Here is a 21,240-nt window from a genome sequence, read left to right as displayed (position 1 = left end):
TCCTGGTCCCTCTTCTCTTCTCCTTCTATACTATTTCTCTTGATAATCTCATTAGCTTCTCTGAATTTTGTTATCATCTATATGCTGATGATTCTCAAATCTATCTATCTATCCCTAACCTCTCTACTGACCTCTAGACTTCTTTTTCCAAGTACCTTTTAGATAGAAGACCCATAGTCATCTTGAACTCCATTCTTATCTTTTTTTTTCCAGCTGTGCTCTTTATTTAAACAATTTTTTAATCTTAATTTTTTCTGGGTTATACGTATATTATCATACAAAACATATTTCCATATTGTTCATTTTTATAAATGAATAATGTTATAAAGCCAAAATCTCAAAACATATGCCAGATGCTTTCATCTGCATTCCAACTCTAATAGTTCTTTTTCTGGAGGTGGATGGCATTCTTTGTCCCAAGTCCCTCAGAATTGTCCTGGATCATTGTATTGCTGAGAGTAACTAAGTCTCTCACATTTGATCAATCCACAATATTGCAGTTACTGTGTATAATATTCTCCTGGTTCTGCTTATGTCACTCTGAATCAGTTCATATAGGCTTTTCCAGCTTTTTCTGAAATCATCCTGTTCATCATTTCCTATAGCACAATAGTATTCCACCATAGACTGATGGTTCTCAAATCTACTTATTTACCCCTAACCTCTCTGTTGACCTCTAGACTCCCATCTCTAGTTACCTATTAGGAGACCCATAGTCATCTTGGATTCCATTTGTCCAAAAATGAACTTCTTATCTTTTCTTCTAAACTCTCCCATCTTACTAAATTCCCCATTACTGCTGAAGGTACCACCTTCTTCCCAGTCCCCAGGTTCACAACCTGGGTGTCATTTTTGATTCTTCATTATATTTTACATTATCCCCAATCCAGTCTTCTGCTAAGGGCAGTCAATTTCACCTTCAAAATATCTCCTGCATACACTTGCTTTTCCTGTGATAATGCTACCACTTTGATACAAACCCTCACCACGCACACCTGAACTCCTGCCATAGCCTGCTGCAAGGTGGTCTCCTTGTCACAAGTCTCTTCTCATTCCAGGCCATCCCAGATGGAGGCATCAAAGTGATCTTCCTGGAGTGTAGATCTGACTATATGACAATTCTCCCAACCCCAATAAACTCCAGTGGCTCCTTGTCACCTTCAGCCTCAAATAGAGAATCCTGTCTGGTGTTCAAAGCTCTTTAGAACCTGGTCCATTCTATTCTTTCCAGTCTTTTTTTTTTTTAATCCTTTCCTTCCATTTTAGAGTCAATACTATGTACTGGTTCCAAAGCAGAAGAGCAGTAAAGGCTAGGCAATGAAGGTTAAGTGGCTTGCCCAGGGCCACAAACCTAGGAAGTGTCTGAGGCCAGATTTGAATCCAGGAGCTCCAGTCTCCAGGCCTGACTTTCTATCCATTGAACCACTTAGCTGTCCTCCCTTCTTCTTAAACCTTACATCCCTGCCATGTACACTATGATTCAGTTAACACTCGCTTCCTCAATAGTCACCAAACAAGACACAATTTCCAATCTCTGGACCTTTTCCCTGGTTGTCTCCCATGCATGGAATACTCTCTCTGCTCATCTCTGCCTCCAGGTTTCTCTGGATTCTTTCAGGTCCCAACTAAAATCCTACCTAAATTCTACAGGAAACCTTTTCCAATCCCACTTAATGCCTAACCTCTGTTCATCATTCCCAGTTTGTCCTGTGTATAGTTTATTTGTACATTGTTGTTTACATACTGTTTCTCTGTTATAATGTCATGAGCTTCTTGAAAGTAAGGGTTGTTTTTTACCTTTCTTTGGTCCCCATCCCTTGGCACAGTGCCAGGAACACAGTAAATGCTTAATATTTGTTTATTGATTGATGACTCACTGCCTCAGATAACTTTTTAAGACAATAAGTTGCAGAGAGGGTTCCAAAAGAGGGAATTTTATGTTGGGAGCTCTTATACTGATGAAATCACTAGTCTAGTAAAAAACAAAACAAAACCCTGTTATGCCGCTTCTTAAATGAAAGTATCATTAATAACATGCTATAGTTTTACATTTACAATATAGTTCCCAGTTATTCTTTGGGGAATCTATGGCTTTGATTCTTTTGAGATTTTGGGGTTACACATCTTTCTGATATTCAGCAACACCAGAAAAATATAATTATTAAAAAATTTGGGATTGTGTATCAAGGAACAGCTTGGGATCATTAAAAGCACTGTGAAGACTTGAAGACCAGCCAATATGGAAGAGAAAAAGAAAGCAGTCCAGCCCAGCTCCCCCAAGAGATACAGCAATAATGATCTATGATGAATGCCGGACTTAATATGGATAAGGAAATCAAAGGAGAAGCTATCAAATCAAAGGAGTGGGTCATCCTTTCAGATTAAGATCACAAATAGGAGTGGGTTTGGACCATGAATTAAGTGCCCTGACTTCAGAGGTAGGCCAGAATACAAGATGTCCAGGGGTTTAGTCTTCATGTTGAAGTACTGAGGTAAAGAGGGATATTGTTGAGGAGGATACTGTGTTAGAATAATATCTTTCAGCTCTCCTCTCTGAAGGAAAGCCAGGAGTGACTTCCCTTCCCTAGGCCAGTATACAATTTGCTTGGAGAATATGTATATATATATATGTATATATATATATATATATATATATATTTAACAGCCATGAGTATAAGGATTAGTAACAAGGAAAGCCTTAACACTAAAGGGGAAACTAGATCTCCAACCACTTTTCTACGTTTGCCTCATGGCAAAGTCTTTGGTTTCTTGAAGCTACTCTGAACTTCTTACCACTATCTAAAACCCATAAAACACACTATCTGACTAAAACCTAATCTACAATCCTTATTAAAATAACTTACATTTGTTAACAGTGTCTCCATGTAAATAGAGTCAGTTAGTCCAATATGGCAGAGGCTAACTGATCTGAATGTAACTCTGAGATGGCTCTTCAGAGTTCAGGCAAAACAATCTTAAGCTAGAAGCAATAGGATCTCCCAGAGGGGACTAGAACATAGACTTAGCCTCCAGAGTAGATCCCTTCCTCCCCAATAGGCCAATAATTCAGATATCCCCAAACATCTTGGAGCATATACTCAATGTCTGCATACCAAGATAAGCCAACAATGTGGACATTCCCAGAGCTGATCTGGGATTCAGCCTAGCCTCTTCTTGACTAGCAGTACAGGGTTTCTCAGATAGGGTAGGCTATCAAGTTAAGCTAGAAATACCAATACTGTCCAGAGGAAATCACTGGAAAAATGACTGAACAAGAAAAAGATAAAGAACTACTGAGGCCAGGGATATTCAAGACCAAACCCAGAAGAGATTAACTCTGAAAACCTACAAGAAAAGTCTCAAAGGAAAACAGTTTCCCACAAAATCAATTAGAATTCCTAGAAGAAATGATTCAAGAATTTTAAAATGAGTTTTAAAATGATTTTATAAATGAGAATTACAGAAGAAAAGTCAAAGAGAAATGAGAACTATGGAGGAGACAAGTGGAAAGATAATTACTAGCCTAGCATAAAAGGTTACCCCAAAAACATTTTCTAAAAGTTAGAATGAAGCAACTAGAACTCAATAACTCTATGAAAGAAGAGATATTAAAGTAAAAAGGTTGGGAATAAAAGATGCAAATGTAAACTATTCCACATCAGAAACAATGGACTTGGAAAACATATCAAAGAGAAATAATTACCTGGAAATCATAATAACTAAAAAAAATTCAGGATGTTATACTTTAAGCATATTTAGAGCAGCAAGGGGGCACAGTGGATAGTGCCAGACCTAGAGTCAAGAGGACCTGGGTTCAAATTTGACTGTCATATTTTCTAGCTATATGACTCTGGACAAGTCACTTAACATGGTTTGCCTAGCCCTTGCCCTGCTGTCTTAAGAGTTGTTACTAAAATAGAAATTAAGGATAAAACAAACAAACAAACAAAAACCATTAAGGAAACTTGTTCGGGTATCTTAGAACCAGAGGGGCAGTCACTTCCTGAAAGAAACTCTAAAACAAAAACTCCCAGGACGGTCACAGCCCAAATCCTGAGCTTCCTAGTCTTAAAAAAAATACTGTAAGCATTCAGAAAAACAGAATTCAGGAGACAATTGGGAATCATATAAGATTATGGCCTACCACTAAGAAGGGAGTAAAGACCATGGAAGACAATATTCTAAAAGGCAAAAGATATAGGCTTACAACCAAGAATAACTTACCCAGAAGCATTCCTGATGAAAAGGCTACAGCTGAGTAGAAAATATGAAATACAAATATGGTAGTAAAGGGAAACCTAGAGAAGTTAAATATAAGTAAGCAGTTGGAAGCATTTGCATAGTTTTATGGAGAGAGCAGCACCCAGTTCAAACTAGCTTAATTAAATTTTCAATGTTAGCATTTGTACCTGGGAAATCTGCAAGTACTTATAAAATCAGTGCTTGATTTATTGCTTTGTTGATTGTTGTAGACTTAAAAAGATGATGGATAAAATGTTATTGACAGAGATTAAATTTTGCCATATATGTACTCTCCTTGCCCCAAAGCCAGTGATAAACGTTTTTCAGTACAGCTTTATTTGAAGATGATACAAGCACCCCCTGAGAACCATAATGTTAGCAGGGATCAAAGAGAGAGTCAAGTAATATGACAAGCCTGTGCATTCATTTCATTTATCTTCTGATTAATTTAAAAGACAGGAAGGACATATTAAGATAGAAGAGGGGAGCAATGGGAAAAATTTATCTAAAAATTTGGGAGGATTGATGCTTATAAATTGAAAAAAGAAAGCTCTATAGTTTTCCAAAGGTAACCTTGTCTATTCTCCTTTCCCTATTCAATTCTGAGTCTAAGTCATTTTCTTTTTACATTGCTCATCCAAGAGATACATGCTGATAAACTTAATTTAATGGACTACCCATCCAACTGTATACCTTGGCAATAGGCAATCTTATTCATTTGTGTATTTTTCCTGATGTGTTTTCCTCTTCTGAGAATGGTCATGAATTTTACTGAAAAGGTCCAGGAGCATTTAGAGATTCAATGCAATCATCATGATTTTATCCACAAACCTAGAGGATTTCACTATCTATATTTTTTGTTTGGATTGTACTGTGGACATCCTTAATGAGAATGATGAATACCTTTAGTGAGCATACACTGCCTTGTTCAATGACTTACTGATAGTAAGAGAAACACTGAACAAAGTTATCTCTGTGGTTAGAGCTCTTTATTAAGGAATCTTATACGATCTTGACATGAAAGGCATTTTGTTAGAAGAAAGCCTTTAAGGATGAATTTTTTTCCTTACCACATTGAATTTGAAAGATTAAACAATAAAGAATTGTAGGTCTCCACCTTTCTGTCTTGGGACCATGAAGACATCTTTTGTAGAAATATGTTTGCTAAAAAGACTGTCCAATTCCTTCTTACATTTTCATTAAAGATGCCCTAAATTTCTTACAGACATGAGAAAGCAAGCATATGGGTCAACAGTTATTTGAATCCTCTTGACTGATTTTAAAAAAATAAAATGCAGCAATTCTGTTGATGATTGCTTCTAGTTATTTTAAAAATCGATCCCTTTGTATTTTTAAAATTATGCTGCCTCCAACATAGCTCTCTTCTGTGTGTACTTGGTCTGGCCAAGTTCTTCTTGTCTCATTTTTGTTAGATTTCCACTTTCTCAAATTAGGATGTTAGGAACTCAAAATATGGTAGTTTCATTATCATAAATGATAAAGATGAGCCATGGTAAAAACTGTTTTCCTATTTCTGTATATTTGTTATTCTACTCCAAGTTTCATCTGTAAATGCAGTTAGGATGATCTGGCTTAGTTGGATCTCATAACAAGACATTAAAAAAGCATTTTTAATGATATTTTTCATTTTTACATTAGTTTCATTTCACATTATATCCTTCCTTTCTTCCTACTGAAAAACAGTTCTTATAACAAAGAATAAAGAGAGAAGAAAGTAATTCATTAAAACTATACGTACCATGTTCTAGAATCATAGTCCCCAACTTCAGCAAAGAAGGGAAAGAGTTCCTTTTTCTTATCACTTTTTAGGGACCAGATTTAGTCATTATAATTACATATTGCTTAGTTTCATTTTTTTTGTTTTTTTTTCCATTTACACTGTTGTAGTTATTGTATTTATTGTTTTCCTGGTTTTGCTCATTTTAGTTTGCACTGATTCTTCTCATATTTTTCTATATTCTTTATATTAATTGTTTCTTACAGTACAGTAATGTTCTGTTACAATCATGTACCACATGTTTAGTCATTTCCCCCATATACTTTATTTACAGTTTTCTGCTACTACAAAAAGTGGTCTTGTATATAAATATTTTGGGGTATGTAGGATTTTTTTCTTTCTCTTTGATCTGCTTGGTGTATATATGGGATCTCTGGGTTAAAGTGTATAGATATTTTTGTCACTTTCTTAACAAAACTACAAATTGTTTTCTAGAATTCACAGCTCTACCAAATGAGTCTGTTATTTTCACAACCCCTTCAACACTGGCTATTCATCTTTGCCAATTTGCTTCCTGTGTGGGGAAACCTCAGAGTTGTTTTGATTTGCATTTATCTTAGTAATTTGGAGCAATCTTTTTTATATGATTATTAACGGTCTGCAATTCTACTTTTGAGGACTTTCAATCATATCCTTTGATCAAAATTCATCCATTGGAGAAAGTCTTGCTAAGCCTTCTGCAGACTCATTTCCCCCTCCATTGCCTTTTGCAATGATTACTCACTATCTAAGAAGAGAAGAGAGATTTATAATTTTCTGCCCTCTCTCTTCTGCAACATTTTGCAAATGAGTTAATATTCTATACTGGTGCCATACTTTGCTTTCTTGTCTCTCCAGTTGGTAAGAGGGATAAGTATTTATTTGCTGAAGTGGTTTCTTGGTTTATTGGCATCCTTGTAATGATATGCTTTTTATCAGTTAAACTTCCATAGGAAATGACAATTATCCCTCTCAATGTCTTTTATTTTATCCATTTCTCAGGGTTGGTCACTTGTTTGAATAGGACAAGTTGAAGCTACTATAATTGCCTTCAGTTTCTTCTTACCTGTACCATTTCCTTCAGTTTGGTATTGCTCTAACTGGTCAGTGGTATGACTACATGCTGACTTGCATATCTATAAGCCATCAATTCTTGCCTGTTAAGATAGTTTCATTTTTTCATTTCAAAGTTTGATTCAGTTTCTTTTTTTTTCCTTCAGGTTATAGTATCTGGAGCTTGGACTGCCTAGCACCTTCTAACTCCCTTCTAGAACAAAGTATTTGATATCCCCAAATGCAGCTTCTGAGGAGTCTGTCAGCCTTAGGATTTTTGTTTCCTACTCTTGAACCCTATTTTTCAGAGTATTTTTTCACCCTCCTCTCTCTTTGTTCTCCTTCACAGTAAAATCAATAACTGTGTATCCGTGGGTAGGCTGAGCTGGTTTGGAGGGTGTTGTCAGGTTCTTCATAAAAATTTCTCTCTCTTCATCCTTTGCAACAGATGTTATTGAATAAACTACAATTATCTTCATGGTAAAACTCAGGTTCATCATCAATATTCTGGGACCAAGTGTTCCACAAAATGATGTTTCTTATTGCCTTTGGAAGCATGATTAAGCCAATGCCACCAGCTCTGTCACCAGATTCTTCAAAGGGCATCTGTAAAACATCCTTCCATTTAACTGCAACTTCTGTATGACTTTTTTTTTTGATCTTTTAATTTTTTAGAAAAATTTTCCATGATTACATGATTCATGTTCTTACTTTCCCCTTCACCCCCGCTTCACTCTCTGCTCCCCCCCCCCCAATAGCTGACGTGCATTTCCACTGGTTTTAATATGTGTATGACATTTGGTTTCATTTATAATAACTATCAATCAGTACTGATTGATAATCATTCATATGATACTGTTAATATTATATGGTTCATTACTTCAATAATTACTTCAGCCAGGAGTCAAGGATATCACTTTTAGAGTGCTAAAAGTTAATGTTTATAGGAGCGCTAAAAACAGTGCTATTTTTATCACCTTCTGCCCCCCCACCCCCCCACCCCTGCTACCATGATTGTAGAAATAGAAGTAATACTTCATTACTCAGTGGCTAACCCACTGGTGATGAGCCATTCTGGCCTCAGGCAGGTCTCCATACAGCAGGCAAGTTGGTTGCCAGTATGGTGCTCAAAGCTTTCTTGCAGGGGGCAGCTGGGTAGCTCAGTGGATTGAGAGCCTGGCATAGAGATGGGAAGTCCTAGGTTCAAATCTGGCCTCAGACACTTCCCAGCTGTGTGACCCTGGGCAAGTCACTTGACCCCCATTCCCTAGCCCTTACCACTGACCTGGCTTGAAACCAATATACAGTATTGATTCTAAGGTGAAGGTAAGGGTAATAATAATAATAATAATAATAATAATAATAATAATAATAATAATAAAGAATTCAGGCCTACTACCCTCACATCACAGTCAGGCATCAGAACAGGATTTTTGTAAAGAAAAGCTACAAGTTATTATTAAGTACAGTGTCACAGAGATCACTTATCTTACCCTAGTGAGGGAAAATCATCATTTCCACAGCATAGTAGCTGTAAGTTTCTCTGCCTGATTAATGTGAAATTTAATTTACATCAATCTGGCTTGGGAAGGGGGAGTGTGAAATTCACCTGATGTGCTAATTTCATATTTTTACAGTATGGATTGCTGAAAGCAATCTTGGCCATCAGAAGAGAGATCATGTGGACTGTATGAAAAGCAAAAATATTTCTGTAAATAAAAAAAGACTAAATTAAACAGCAGGGGAAGGAAATGAGTAGAAGGCCCATTCCCTAATAGGGATTGTAGCTCATTTAGTGATGGTTATCTACAGTATTAAAATGTCTAAAAATATACATATTTGTCCCTTAGGTGAGAGAGGAAGAAATATGGAGGTTGGAAACCCCCAAATAAAGCCGTGTCCCACTCCCTGACCACTTCTAGGCAATGAGGAATGCTTTCTGTACTTAGTATTTCCCATTTGCAAAGGAACAACCTCCTGATTGGTTACACTAGAAAAGACTGCTGCCAAAACTATGAATTATTCAAAGCAGGTAGTCTAAAAAGGTCTAAAAAGAGATGGTTTCTTGCAGTGTCCTGAAGATAGATAATTATTCAGGGATAGAATATCCTTTTTTCCAAATACCCTGACCTGGTGTTTCTCAAAAGCCAACACTGGGGAACCGTAAACAAAAATACCCGAGCTGACCACAAATATCAAGAAAAGATAGCCATGAAAGGAGAGGAGAAGAAAGGATACAGATACACAGACCGAAATAAAGAAAAAGGAAAAAACTTCCATCTAAGGAAACAAGAATCTTAGCCAGACAGCTATTTGAAATGTTACAACAGTATTAATGGCAAAAGAGCAATCTGTACAGATGCTGGGAATCTGGAGACATATTCTAATCCAGCTCAGCTTGTTATCAAATGTAAAATTTTGGGCAAATCACTAAATCCTGAATTTCAAGTTCTTCAACTTTAAAATCATTACAATAATACCTTCCTTGCCAACCCAACAGAGCTCTTCTGAGGTCCAAATGAGGCAATACATACAAACACACATATAACCACATATATGTATGCACATGTGTATATGTATGTGTGTATCTGTCTATATCTATATACCCTGTAAACACAAAAGCACTATACAAATGAAAAAAATTATTTTTATTGCTATCCTTGTAAAAGTTTGCTAAATAACCAGTTCTGAAATTTTGAAATAGAAATCAGAAATGATAAGGTTGAGAATGGCAAGCATATGACTTGCTGTGATGCCTGATTGAAATGCAGGTCTATTTAAGTCACAGAACAGTAAATACTCAACACTAAACTTGGCACAAATAGGATGGGAGGTTATATATAAACTAATGAAAACTGATGAAAATTTAGTGATATACAGGTAATCCATAAGAAGTATTAAGATTCAGTCTTTTTAATGATTAATGGTTAAAAGCATATCAGGAAATAGAAACTGTATTTTTCTTGGCCCCCTATATGTAAATGTGGAATTTTAAGACATGTATGCCTATTTGTGGGGATCTAAATTATTAGAGATCAAAGAAGCTGTAGGTATCCAATGGAAATGCTGAAATGGATAATAGAGCACAATATCTTACACATAATTAGTCCCCAATAAATATTGGTGGAAAGAATGAGTGTGAATATATGCCTATGTCATAAATGGGTTCAGGAACAATTCAGACCCAATTAACACAAACAACAAAAAAAACCCTTACCATCAAACTTAATATCAATTCTAAGAAAGAGGAGTGGCAGGGGCTAGAAAATTGGAGTCACATAGTTAAGAAGTATCTAAGGCCAGATCTGAACCAACATTGTCCTGCCTCCAGGCCTAGCTGACTTACCTTTCAATTCAATCTGACATCTGGTCAAGTGCCTATCGTGTACAAGGTGACCCTGCTAGGGTCAGGGATACAAGCACAAAAGCAACTTTTAAACTTCTCTCTAGTCTGATTTATTTATTCACTGTCCCTTAAACACATCTTGTCCATTTCTGACTTTAAGCTTTTATTCAATGTGTCTGTTGATTCTGTCCTCATTCCTCTCTCCTCTTTGGATAACTTTGGACAAGAATATATATGCAAATTCTACCTATCCTTCAGGACCTAGTTCAGGACCCACAAAAAGCAGCAATATCATTACATCCATAATTATCTCTCCAGCTCCAAGCTCTCCCAGCTCTTACTGTCTATGCCACTCATTTGGCACTTAGTGCATAAAGCCTCCTGTTTGTTTGTTAACTTTTTCTGTGTTCTTGTCTTATCTTGCCTAACAGATTGTAAACCCCTCAAGGGGAGGTAGCTTGTCTTAAACTTTCTGTGTCCTCCACAGCAGTGAGCACAAGGCTTTACCGAGAGCAGACGATCGATATCTTCTGATTGGCAGAATCCAAATGTTCCCAAGATAATACCAGGTTCTCATCCAAAAGCCAGCAACAAAAATTAAATATGAACTGAGGCTGAAAGGTCATCTGAACTTAATGATTAAAAAAACAAACAAACTTTTAGGGGGCGTATGTCAATTAAAAAACACCTCATCAATTCATTTATTCAGTTAGCCTACAACCATATAATAGCATTTATTAAAAACTAGTTAAAAATAAAACCTGCACTGCTGATTTGTTTTTTTCCTCTAATACTGGGTTGGTGAACCTATGGCATGTGTGCCAGAGGAGGAATGTTTCCTTTCTCCTCTCCACACATAACTGAGGACATTTCTTACATGACTTGCCCCTCTGCCCAGCAGCTAATGGGAGCGCTTTCTCCCTCCCCTGTCTGGGGTAAGGTGGGGGCTCACATGTGGCCTGAGGGTTGCAGTTTGGGCACTCAGTCTCTAAAAGGTTTGCCATCACTGCTCTAATAAAAGAAGCAGGCAGGTAGGAATCATGAACCTCTGGAAGACCTGGCTTCCTGTTTCCTTTTGTCTAGGCAATTGTTCCTTATATCTAGGTAGCTAATATGAACTCTATTCCCCACACTAATCTTCATTCTTTCCAGTATTTCCTATCTTTGTCCCTTCTCTAGTTTTTTTACCCTTCAGTCTACAAATATGCATAGACCTTTCCTATCTTAAAAAGAAAAAAACAAGCCCTTGATTAACCCTGAAGCACTTATGTTTACTATAGTTCTATTTACCTATTTTCTTTCACAGCCAATATTCTCATCTGAGTGATCTATACCTGACGCTTCCACCTCCTTCCCTACTCTCTCTCATCCCCTGCAATCTGGCTTCTGCCCCTCATGTTCTACCAGGATGACTCTTTGGAAACTCAACAGTGTTCTAATCACCTACTTCAAAGATTTTGTTTGGTTTTCATTTTCCTCCACCTTTCTGTAGCATTTGACTCTGCATATCATTTCAGCAGTTACTTAATTTGTCTGTGTTTCCAGTTTTTTCCCTCTCCAATCCACTTTCCATACAGCTGCCAAACTGGTCTGCTCAAGTAATTTTTAATGTACCCCCCCCCCAACTGTCTATAGGAAAAAATACAAATTGCTCTTTCTTCACAATGGAAGACCTAATCTATCTCCACAGATTGAGCCAAATAGTTCTACTGACTATGGGAATACTTCTAAGTATTTACACAAGCTGTCCTTTACTAAAAGGTAGCACCTGAGCTTTCTTTTCTTTTCTTTTCTTTTCTTTTCTTTTCTTTTCTTTTCTTTCTTTCCTTCCTTCCTTCCTTCCTTCCTTCCTTCCTTCCTTCCTTCCTTCTTCCCTCCTCCCCTCCCCCCCCTCCTTCCTTCTTCTTTCCTTCCTTCCAACCCTTACCTTCTGTCTTAGAATCAATACTTTATATTGGTTCCAAAGCCAAAGAGTGGTAGGGCTAGGCAATGGGGGTTAAGTAACTTGCCCTTCCTTACTGACACACTGAGTGAAAGTTTGAAGTAAGAAATGGACAAGATGTGTTTGGAGGGGATAGTGGGTAAAGGCTGCACCCTCCATCCCTCTTCACCTCCACCCTTTCAGAATTTTTAGCTTCTCTTAAAACATGGCTCAGGTGGCTTAGTGGATTGAGATTCAGGCCTAGAGACAGGAGGTCCTCAGTTCAAATGTGGTCTCAGATATTTTCCACTGTGTGACCCTGGCCAAATCACTTAATCCCCATTGCCTAGCCCATACTACTCTTCTGTATTGGAACCAATACATAATATTAATTCTAAGATAGAAGGTAAGGTTTTAAAAAGGAAAAAAAAAAGCCTATGGAGGTACAGTTAGGTGGCTCAGTGGGTTGAGAGCCAGGCCCAGAGAAGAGAGGTCTTGGCTTCAAACACCTGTAAGCTGTGTGACCCTGGGGAAGTCACTTAACTCCCACTATCCCTTACTGATCTGCCTTGGAACCAATATATAGTATTGATTCTAAGATGGAAGTGTGATAATGAGATTAAACCTATCCTGCCCATCTTTAGATTTAATCACCAAAGGTGAAAATATCACCACTTAATTCACATGTTGGGAAGTCTGTAACCCACATGTGCAAGAGTGGGTGATGAATCAGAATTGACTGACTGCCCCCTGAGCAGTCCTAAGCAAAGCGTCTGTTGTGATTAGACATGTAGATTAAGAGGAAGGCACAGGAAGTGATGAAAAAGAAGTGCCTTTAAAAAGGAGTGACAACTTCCTGTGGGTCGGTTCTTATTAGCTTCTTGGACCTGGAGGAGCACTGGCTGGGACCCTGAGACCTTGGTGAGACTGTTCTTAAATCTGTCCCTCAGAACTACATGTGGTAAGTGAAAAAGGCTGACTACCTTAGTTTCCCTGGAGGTACTAGCCTCCGGGAGGCTCCCTTGATTGGGAAGAGCCCTTGTGGCTAAAACCCTTGTTAATTGACTTTTAGGCTCTCTAGCTGGGCCTCTGGAGCCCTGCCAGAGAGTAAAGCCCAGACTTGAATACAAATCTAGTTCTTTAAGCTAGATCTCTTACTCTAACCTCTTCTCATCTCTCTACTTCCACTCTCTCATATTTTATAAATAAATTACTAAAATCACTTTTGAAATGATAATTATTCAATTCTTGGTAACACTCCTTTAAATATTATATCCAACCAAACCCCCCACCCCTTTTCCCCTTTTACAGAAGGTAAGGGTTTTAGAAGGGAAAAAAGAAAGAAAGAAAGAAGCAAGAAAAGAGAGACAGAGAAAAAGAGAAAGGGACAGAAAGAGAAAGAGGAAGGAAGAGAGAAAGACAGAAAGATTGAGAGAAAGAAAAACGTCTCAGGTGCTACCTTCTACACGAAGTCTTTATTAACCTCCCTCCTCCACCCCTCACCACTTGTGAGTCCTTGAAACTTCAGGCACTTCCCTTCTCCACATCCCCACATCCAATAAATCACCAACTTCTATTGATTATTCCTTTACAATATAGCTCAAATCCAGCCTATCTTTGCCCTCTAAACACCCCTTCCTCTTTTCTATATTTTCACTCTTAAGTCCTCCTCCCACTTGAAATGATCTTTCCATCTCCACTTAATGAACACTCACTTCATTCTGGAAGGTCTTTCTCCAAATCCACATCCCTCATGAAGTCTTTCTTTGAAGAAATGTTTCCCTTTCCTTTATCATCCTATTGTCATTTAATTTCTATTATTCATATGGTGGTGGTGGTTTGTTCAGTTGTTTACATTTGTGTCTGACTCTCTGTGATCTCATTTGGGATTTTCTTTTTTTTTAAATCCTTACTTTCTGTCTTAGAATGGATAAGGCAGAAGAGTGGTAAGGATTGGACAACTGAGGTTAAGTGATTTGCTCAGGGTCACAGAGCTAGGAAGTACTCAAGTCCAAATTTGAATCCAGGTCCTCCTGACTCCAGGCCTGCCTCTTTAACCACTGAGCCCCTTAGCTGTCCCTATTTGGAGTTTTCTTGTCAAAGATATTGGAGTGGTTTGCCATTTCCTTCTCCAGATCATTTGACATATGAAGAAGCTGAGGCAGACAGAGTTGTGACTTGCCTAAGGTCACATAGCTAATAAGTGTCTGAGGCCAGATATGAACATAAGAAGAGGAGACTTCCTGACTCCAGGCCTAACACTATCCACTATGCATGCCATCCAATTGCCTCAATTCCTTTGTTACTTATCAAGTACTTTTCAAGCACTCACTATGTGCCAGGCAATGTTCCAGAAGCTGGGGATGCAGAGACAAAAATGAATGCCCCTGCTCTCAAAGAGCTTAAGTTATAGAGGCAGAAACATTATATGTATAAATGAGTATATGTTAAATGAATGAAAAATGATTACAAGAAAGTTGGGAGAGGGCACTAGTAGCTTGAAGGATCCAGAAAGGCTCCTGTAGCAAGTAGCTCTTGAGCTAAGCTTGATGGGAAACTAGGCCTCCATAGGAAGCTAGATTATATTAGGGATATGGAGGGCAGCTGGTCTGAAGGTCCAGAGATGGGAAATGGTCTGAGGTAGATCAAGGGGAATAATGCATAATAAATACGGACAGGTAGGTTGGAGCAAGGTCATAAAGGGATGTAAATGTTAAGCAGAGGAGTTTGTTTTGGATCCTGGAGGACACTGGACGCTATCTGGAGGATGGGCTGGAGAGGGGAGAGACTGGAGGGAAGGACCTACATATACTATGGTCTTGGATAATGGAAATCAAGTAGACCACAAACTCCTTAATTTCTACTTTCTATTTCTTTCTGAGAGCCCAGCATGGTACCTTTCATTGTAGTATGTACTTAACTGATATTTGTTGAGCAAATGAAGGAATGAATATGATCCGAAAGCTGCCCATAGTCTTTTTTGACCCCAAACATTCTCAGCCTGCAATATCTTTAATTACATGCTTTAACTTTTGGTTAAGATATTGTTTGCAGAAAAACTCTATTAAGTTGAAAATATGTTACTGAGAAGGGAGGCAACAGGTCAACCACAATGTAATCATTAGCAGACTACCAAACCAAGGTCTCAAGATAAATCAACTTTGATGGGGGTGTAGGGAAGGCTGAGAACACTGATTGCTGATGAAGGAGTGGTCAGTCCAAAGCACCTGCCTGGGGTCAAGAGTTGGGGAAATGGTGGGGAGAGAGAAGTGGAGGTAAAGGCCCAAAAGCAATAAATTGGGAAAGGAGGCTATGCAAAGACATGATGAATAATATTAAAGATAAACTTTGTTTTTTTCACAATTTATCTAGGATTGGCTGTCACCCTCGGAGGGGAGAGGGCATATCTGAAACATTTTTGATAAGAGAGGTCTTAGGGAACCCCAAAATAGAATGTTATCACCAATTTCAAAGTGTGATTCAAATTCTTTGCTTGTACTCAAATTCCTCCCTCTGCCCCCTTTTTTCTCACTTCGAGAAGAACTCAAAATCTTCTTTGATAGGCACTTGTAAAAATACTGTTTTTCTTTTCTTTTCTTCTTTTAAAAGAAATTGTCAAGAAGAATCCAACAGTAAAACTGTTACACCATGAGTACAGGTGCCTCAAAACCAAACACATACCCAGGGTAGCTTAGCTTAAGAGCCTCCTGCTATGGAAGCTTTTTCTGGATCCTTCTAAGGATGAAAGCCTTCTCCCAATTATCTTGTAATTATTTTTCATTTATTTATTGTTATTCATTCATTGTTCCTCTAGCACTACTTGAATAAACTTTTTGTTAAAAAGAGAAAGTTTTGTTTCTCAAGTCTCATTGCCATGAACACTCAGAACAAAAAGTTTAATTCACTTAAAAACGTTCAGTTAATATTAAAGACATGAACTAGGTATGGGGTATACAAAGATTTAAAAAGTGAGACTATTTGGTTCAAAGGGCTTATGATTGAGAAAGAGAAAAGTAACAATAATAATGATGTATAATGATACAACTTAGAATAAAATTAAATGGAGAAGTCAGAGTGGCATTTAAGGAAAGAAGCATCCCTCTTAACCTGGGAGCCCAGAAGGCTGGTAGATGGATTGAGTAAGTAGTCTAGTGTGACTTGCAAGTAGAATTCCTAAGAGTAGTGAGAAATGAGACTGAGAAAGGAAGAGGGAGCCAGACTGTAAAAAGCTTTAAACATCAGGTTCAGGATCATCAAATTGGAGAGTTGGTAGGAACATCATCTAAATAGAAATCCTCTCTACAATATTCTGATGAGGAGTCTCTCAACCTCTGCTAATGAAGTGTACTTGAGGCAAATCTGCTTTTAGGAGGCTTTTAATTGTTAGCTCTCACAACAGCTGAATGCTTTCAGAATTCTTATTTTCCTTCAGTGGTCAACAGACGTTTCATCTTCTGTGGAAAGCTTTCTCTGAAACCCATACCTGGTGTACCTAGTACCTGGGGTAACCTTATTTTTTTCTTATTTGTACTGAACATTTGTAGTCATCTCCCCACAAAATGTAAGGTCCCTGAAGGAAGAGATCATTTTTCATTTTAGTTTTTGCACACCTACCACGATGGCAAAGATTTTAATGTTTGTTAAACTGAACTGTCAAATTTCTGCCCACTAGACCTGGAGTTAGGAAGAACTGGGTTCAAATTCTGGCTTTGCCATTTATTACCTGTGTGACTTTGAGGAAATCACTATACCTCTCTGTGCATTATTTGTTCTTCAACTTTGAAATAAAGACATTGGACTAGATGTCCTTCAAGATCCCCTCCATATAAAAATCTATGAAAAAGTTTGAATTTTCATACCTGAATTGATCCCTCAAAAAAGCCTCCATGTCTCGAGTCTCCCGTGCTAATTTCTGACCTCTTGTGTAGTCCCTCCAGGCTTGTAGGAACTTCATCTGACATTTCCAATTTGCAAGGGTCTCAGCTTTACTCATCTTAAATTTGCGTTCAAAAACCTCCTTATTCCAGGCGGAGAAATACTTTTGTAGACACTGCATTGAGAATATTTAGAAAACAACCACACTTCAGGGTTAAGGAGAATTTTAAAAAATCTGTTTATGTATCTACATCTTTCTGTCTGTCTCTGTTTCTCTGTCTCTAATTTCTATCTGTCTGTCTGTCTGTCTTTCCTGTGCCTATTCAATTCTCTCTAGACACTTTTCCTTATCATTTTCAAGAAATTTCATGCTAGAAGGCAGAGAAAGGACAATCATATACCAAAGATTATTCAACAATTGAGACCTCACTAATTTTCAAAAGATGAATCTAATTCTTTGGTTGTTCTAGAAGTTGGTTGTTACAGCACTACTTGAATAGACTTTTTGTTAAAAAGAGAAAGTTTTGTTTCACAAATCTCATTGCCATGAATATGCTTAGGACAAAAAGTTCAATTCAATTCACTTAAAAATGTTTAACTTAATATTCAAGGATATGAACTAGGTATGGGGTATAGAGGGATTTTTTAAAAATGAGAGTGTTTGCTTCAAAGGATTTATAATCTAGAAAGGGAAAAGTAACAATAATAATGATTTTGATGATGTTATAACTTAGAATATGATTAAATGAAGAAGTCAGAGTGACATTCAAGTTTTTTTCATTAGTTACATTGTAATTTCTTTCTTTCAAATTTTTACCTTCTGTCCTAGAATTGATACTAATATCTGTCTAAGGCAGAAGAGTGGTAAGGACTAGGCAATGAGGGTTAAGTGACTTGCCCAGGGCCACACAGCTAGGCAGTGTCTGAGATCACATTTGAACCTAGGTCCTTCTGACTCCAGATTTGGTGCTTTATCCACTGTGCTACCTAACTCCCCAACACTGTGATTTCTTTTTTTTTTTTAAACCCTTACCTTCCATCTTAGAATCACTACTATGTATTAGTTCCAAGGTAGAAGAGCAGTAAGGGCTAGGCAATGGGGGTTAAGTGACTTGTCCAAGGTCATATGGCTGGGAAGTGTCTGAGGCCAGGTTTGAGTCTCTGGGCTTGAAAACTGTAATTTTTCTAATCCTGACTGGGATGGATAGGTAGGTAGACACCTCTATATGGAATGTTCTCAGGGGTATTTTTTTTAAAAGTCTGCTTTGCACAAACTATTTTCTTTGTGACTCAGACTACATTCATAGGGAGGAGAGAACAGTAGATTTGGAGAACCTAAATTTTAGTCTTGGCTTTTCCAATGACTATTTGTGTGACCTTGAAAAAAATCACTTAACTGCTGTGAAACTCAGTTTATTCATCAGCAGAAAAGATGATAACATCCTTACCTTATGGGATATGGGGGAAGCGCTTTAGAACCTATAAAGCCCTCTATATGCTATGACCCTGTGTGGCTGAGCAGGAGGAGGCTGGGATTCGGTGGTTCCCTATATGCTATGAGCACAGCAGGAGGCCTCCCCTGTGGGCCTGCCTCCTCGGTGGGGGGAGAGGGGGGATGGCCCCTCCTGTTGCTCCTGGCATCTGTAAAATGAGGGAGGCTGAGCCAGTTCTTTTTCTGAGCTGCCCTTTCGGGCCTCCTCTTCCTGCTGTGGCCATAGCCTGGGCAACATCAAACAGAAGGGAAGGACATCCTCCCCCTGCCCTCCCTCTTTTATCCTGGGGCCATTTGCTTCTCTTTGGGCTGTTCCTCCTCAGTTTCAGGTGTCAGAGGTGACCTTCATGAGGCTAACAACCCTGGAGCCAGAAGAGCAGGCCTGATGGGGCAGCCAGTCAGTTATATAGAAACTAAGCAAAGTTTTGAACCTAATCACCACCCCTTCTTCAGAGGCTAAGGAAGCATGAGGGGAAAAGAATTGTCTTGCATGTGGTGGGACTTAGTAAAGTAGAATATTTGGGATTATGTCTTTGAAAAAAAAGAGAGAGAGAATCCTTATCTTCCTTCTTAGAATCAATACTAAGTATTGGTTCCAAGGCAGAAGAGCTTTAAGGATTCGGCGTTTGCAGTTCAGTGACTTGTCCAGGGTCACCCAGCTAGGAAGTGTCTGAGGTGACATCTGAACCCAGGACCTCCTCTCTCTAAGCCTGGATTTCAATCCACTGAGCCACCTGACTGCCCTGTGATTGCTTTTTGACATAAATGCTTCTATGTGAAAGCTAATCTGTTAGTGGTAGAATGGAGCTGGGGTATAGGAGACCACCCCCTACAGTTACGGAAATATCATCAATGGGGACTGGAATAATTTGCATGGATTCTAGACATCCCCCAAATCTCCTTAAGGGCACTGGAGAATCCTGGGGGAGTGGTGTGATCCAACCTGGGGGCCATGTGGTCAAGTGTTATACAAGCCTTATCCTCATTTTATAGATAAGGAAACTGAGGCTCAGCTGGGTTGTATAATTTGTCCATTGTGAGTGCAGGAACTAGATTTGAACCCAGGATTCTAGAATCTAAACTAAACTCATGATGCCATTTTGGCATCACTATTAGTGATAGTAGGCAATACTCACCAAAAAGGAAACAAAAGCATTTTCTTGGTTTCCTAAAACCACTAAATTGTTTTTGAATACATTTTTTTTCAGGCTATCTGACTTATATGCTTTCAGAAGAAAAGAAAATGGAAGAATTAGAAAATCCCTTAATCCCTTTCCCTTAATCCCTTTCCCAAGGGAAAGATGGATAGATCTATGTTCCACTGAGGAAAAAAAGGAAAAGGAGAGATTTGACAGACTCTGGGAGCCACTTTATTTTTCTTCTTCCAAGGATTAGCTTATGAAAAACTTTCCTATTTGCTTCTCTTCCTCAGGTCTCCTTGTCAGAATTTGCAGTAAACAATGCTTTATGCTGTGTATTTGTACTGTTCCTTTAGGTATCTACCTTGTCTTTTTGTACCTTTGCCATGGTGAGCATGGCTTCACCAAGAGCAAGCACATTTATAAAACACCCCAAGCAGTTATGTCTACTCTTTCACTCTCTTCTTTGATTCTCTTGGCTTTTAAACAAGCTTACTTAAAAAAAATTTCCCAGCAGCCATCATCTTTGAAACATCACAGCTGTGCAAATGATTATGGCTTGATATGTGTGAATGAAGAACAGGCAAACTTGTGGGAAGAAATATTTCTAAGTTTATGACCACAGTATTTAGAAAGAAGAAAAGAAATACCCAAAAGAAGGCTGTTCAGATGCAGAATGATTTCTAAGTGGGATGTTTCCCCCCTTTTGAGATCTTCCATGAGACATCATTTGGTCTTTTAAAGATTCCACTCAAGAGAACATATGACAGCTCACCCTGCTAAATTTATTACATGCACTGGAGTTGCCCTCATTCTGTTGGCAAGAGAAGCTCTTTTCTGAAGTGTAATCACACTGCTGTCACTGGAAATGATTGACGTGAGATAGAACAGCAATTTGCCATCTAATCTGCGTGGTAATTCTAACCCTGTCACTAGAGATGCTTAGTCTGATTAATGAAGTGGGGAACTCATCAGAATTCCTTAGCTATTTCCCTTTTGTCTCAAAGCTCAGTAGTAATTGCATCAAAATTCTCAGTCATGGAAAGATAAACAATGAATTGTAAAGAGGACAAAAATGTCAACAAGTTTACAATGTATTTTTGCCAAACAGAACTATCTGTGGTGCAACTAGTAGGCTTAAAAGGTTGGTAAAGGCCTTTTTTCTTTCTTTGTAGTATAGACCTTCCCTGATGCCTATAAATAGGCCCAGACCATTTCCATTCCTAATAAGCACTTTCTGGCTGTTGAATTATATGCATCTCTTTCTTTTCTCAGCAAAAATCCTAAAAAATCCTAGAAAAACATGCCAACACAGCTTGACCAGCTGACCCCACTTTCTCTTGTCTTTACTTCTCTATCTTTCGCTTCCAACTTCACTACAACCGGAACTGAGCT

The 21,240-nt window shown here is 38.2% G+C and overlaps 1 protein-coding gene across 1 annotated transcript in view; it reads right to left on the bottom strand.

The window, feature by feature from the left end:
* The window catches only part of CCDC191 (coiled-coil domain containing 191), a 117,675-nt gene that overhangs the window by 53,939 nt on the left and 42,496 nt on the right, over positions 1 to 21,240 (bottom strand). Inside the window, exon 8 of the mRNA XM_044669178.1 lies at positions 17,199 to 17,389. Within this exon, the coding sequence (XP_044525113.1) occupies positions 17,199 to 17,389 (191 nt within the window). The remainder of the gene's footprint in view (positions 1 to 17,198; positions 17,390 to 21,240) is intronic.

The sequence above is a fragment of the Gracilinanus agilis genome, chromosome 3 (genome assembly GCF_016433145.1).
Source record: "Gracilinanus agilis isolate LMUSP501 chromosome 3, AgileGrace, whole genome shotgun sequence".
NCBI classification, from domain to species: Eukaryota; Metazoa; Chordata; class Mammalia; order Didelphimorphia; family Didelphidae; genus Gracilinanus; species Gracilinanus agilis.
This window is presented reverse-complemented; position numbering and strand designations above follow the sequence as displayed.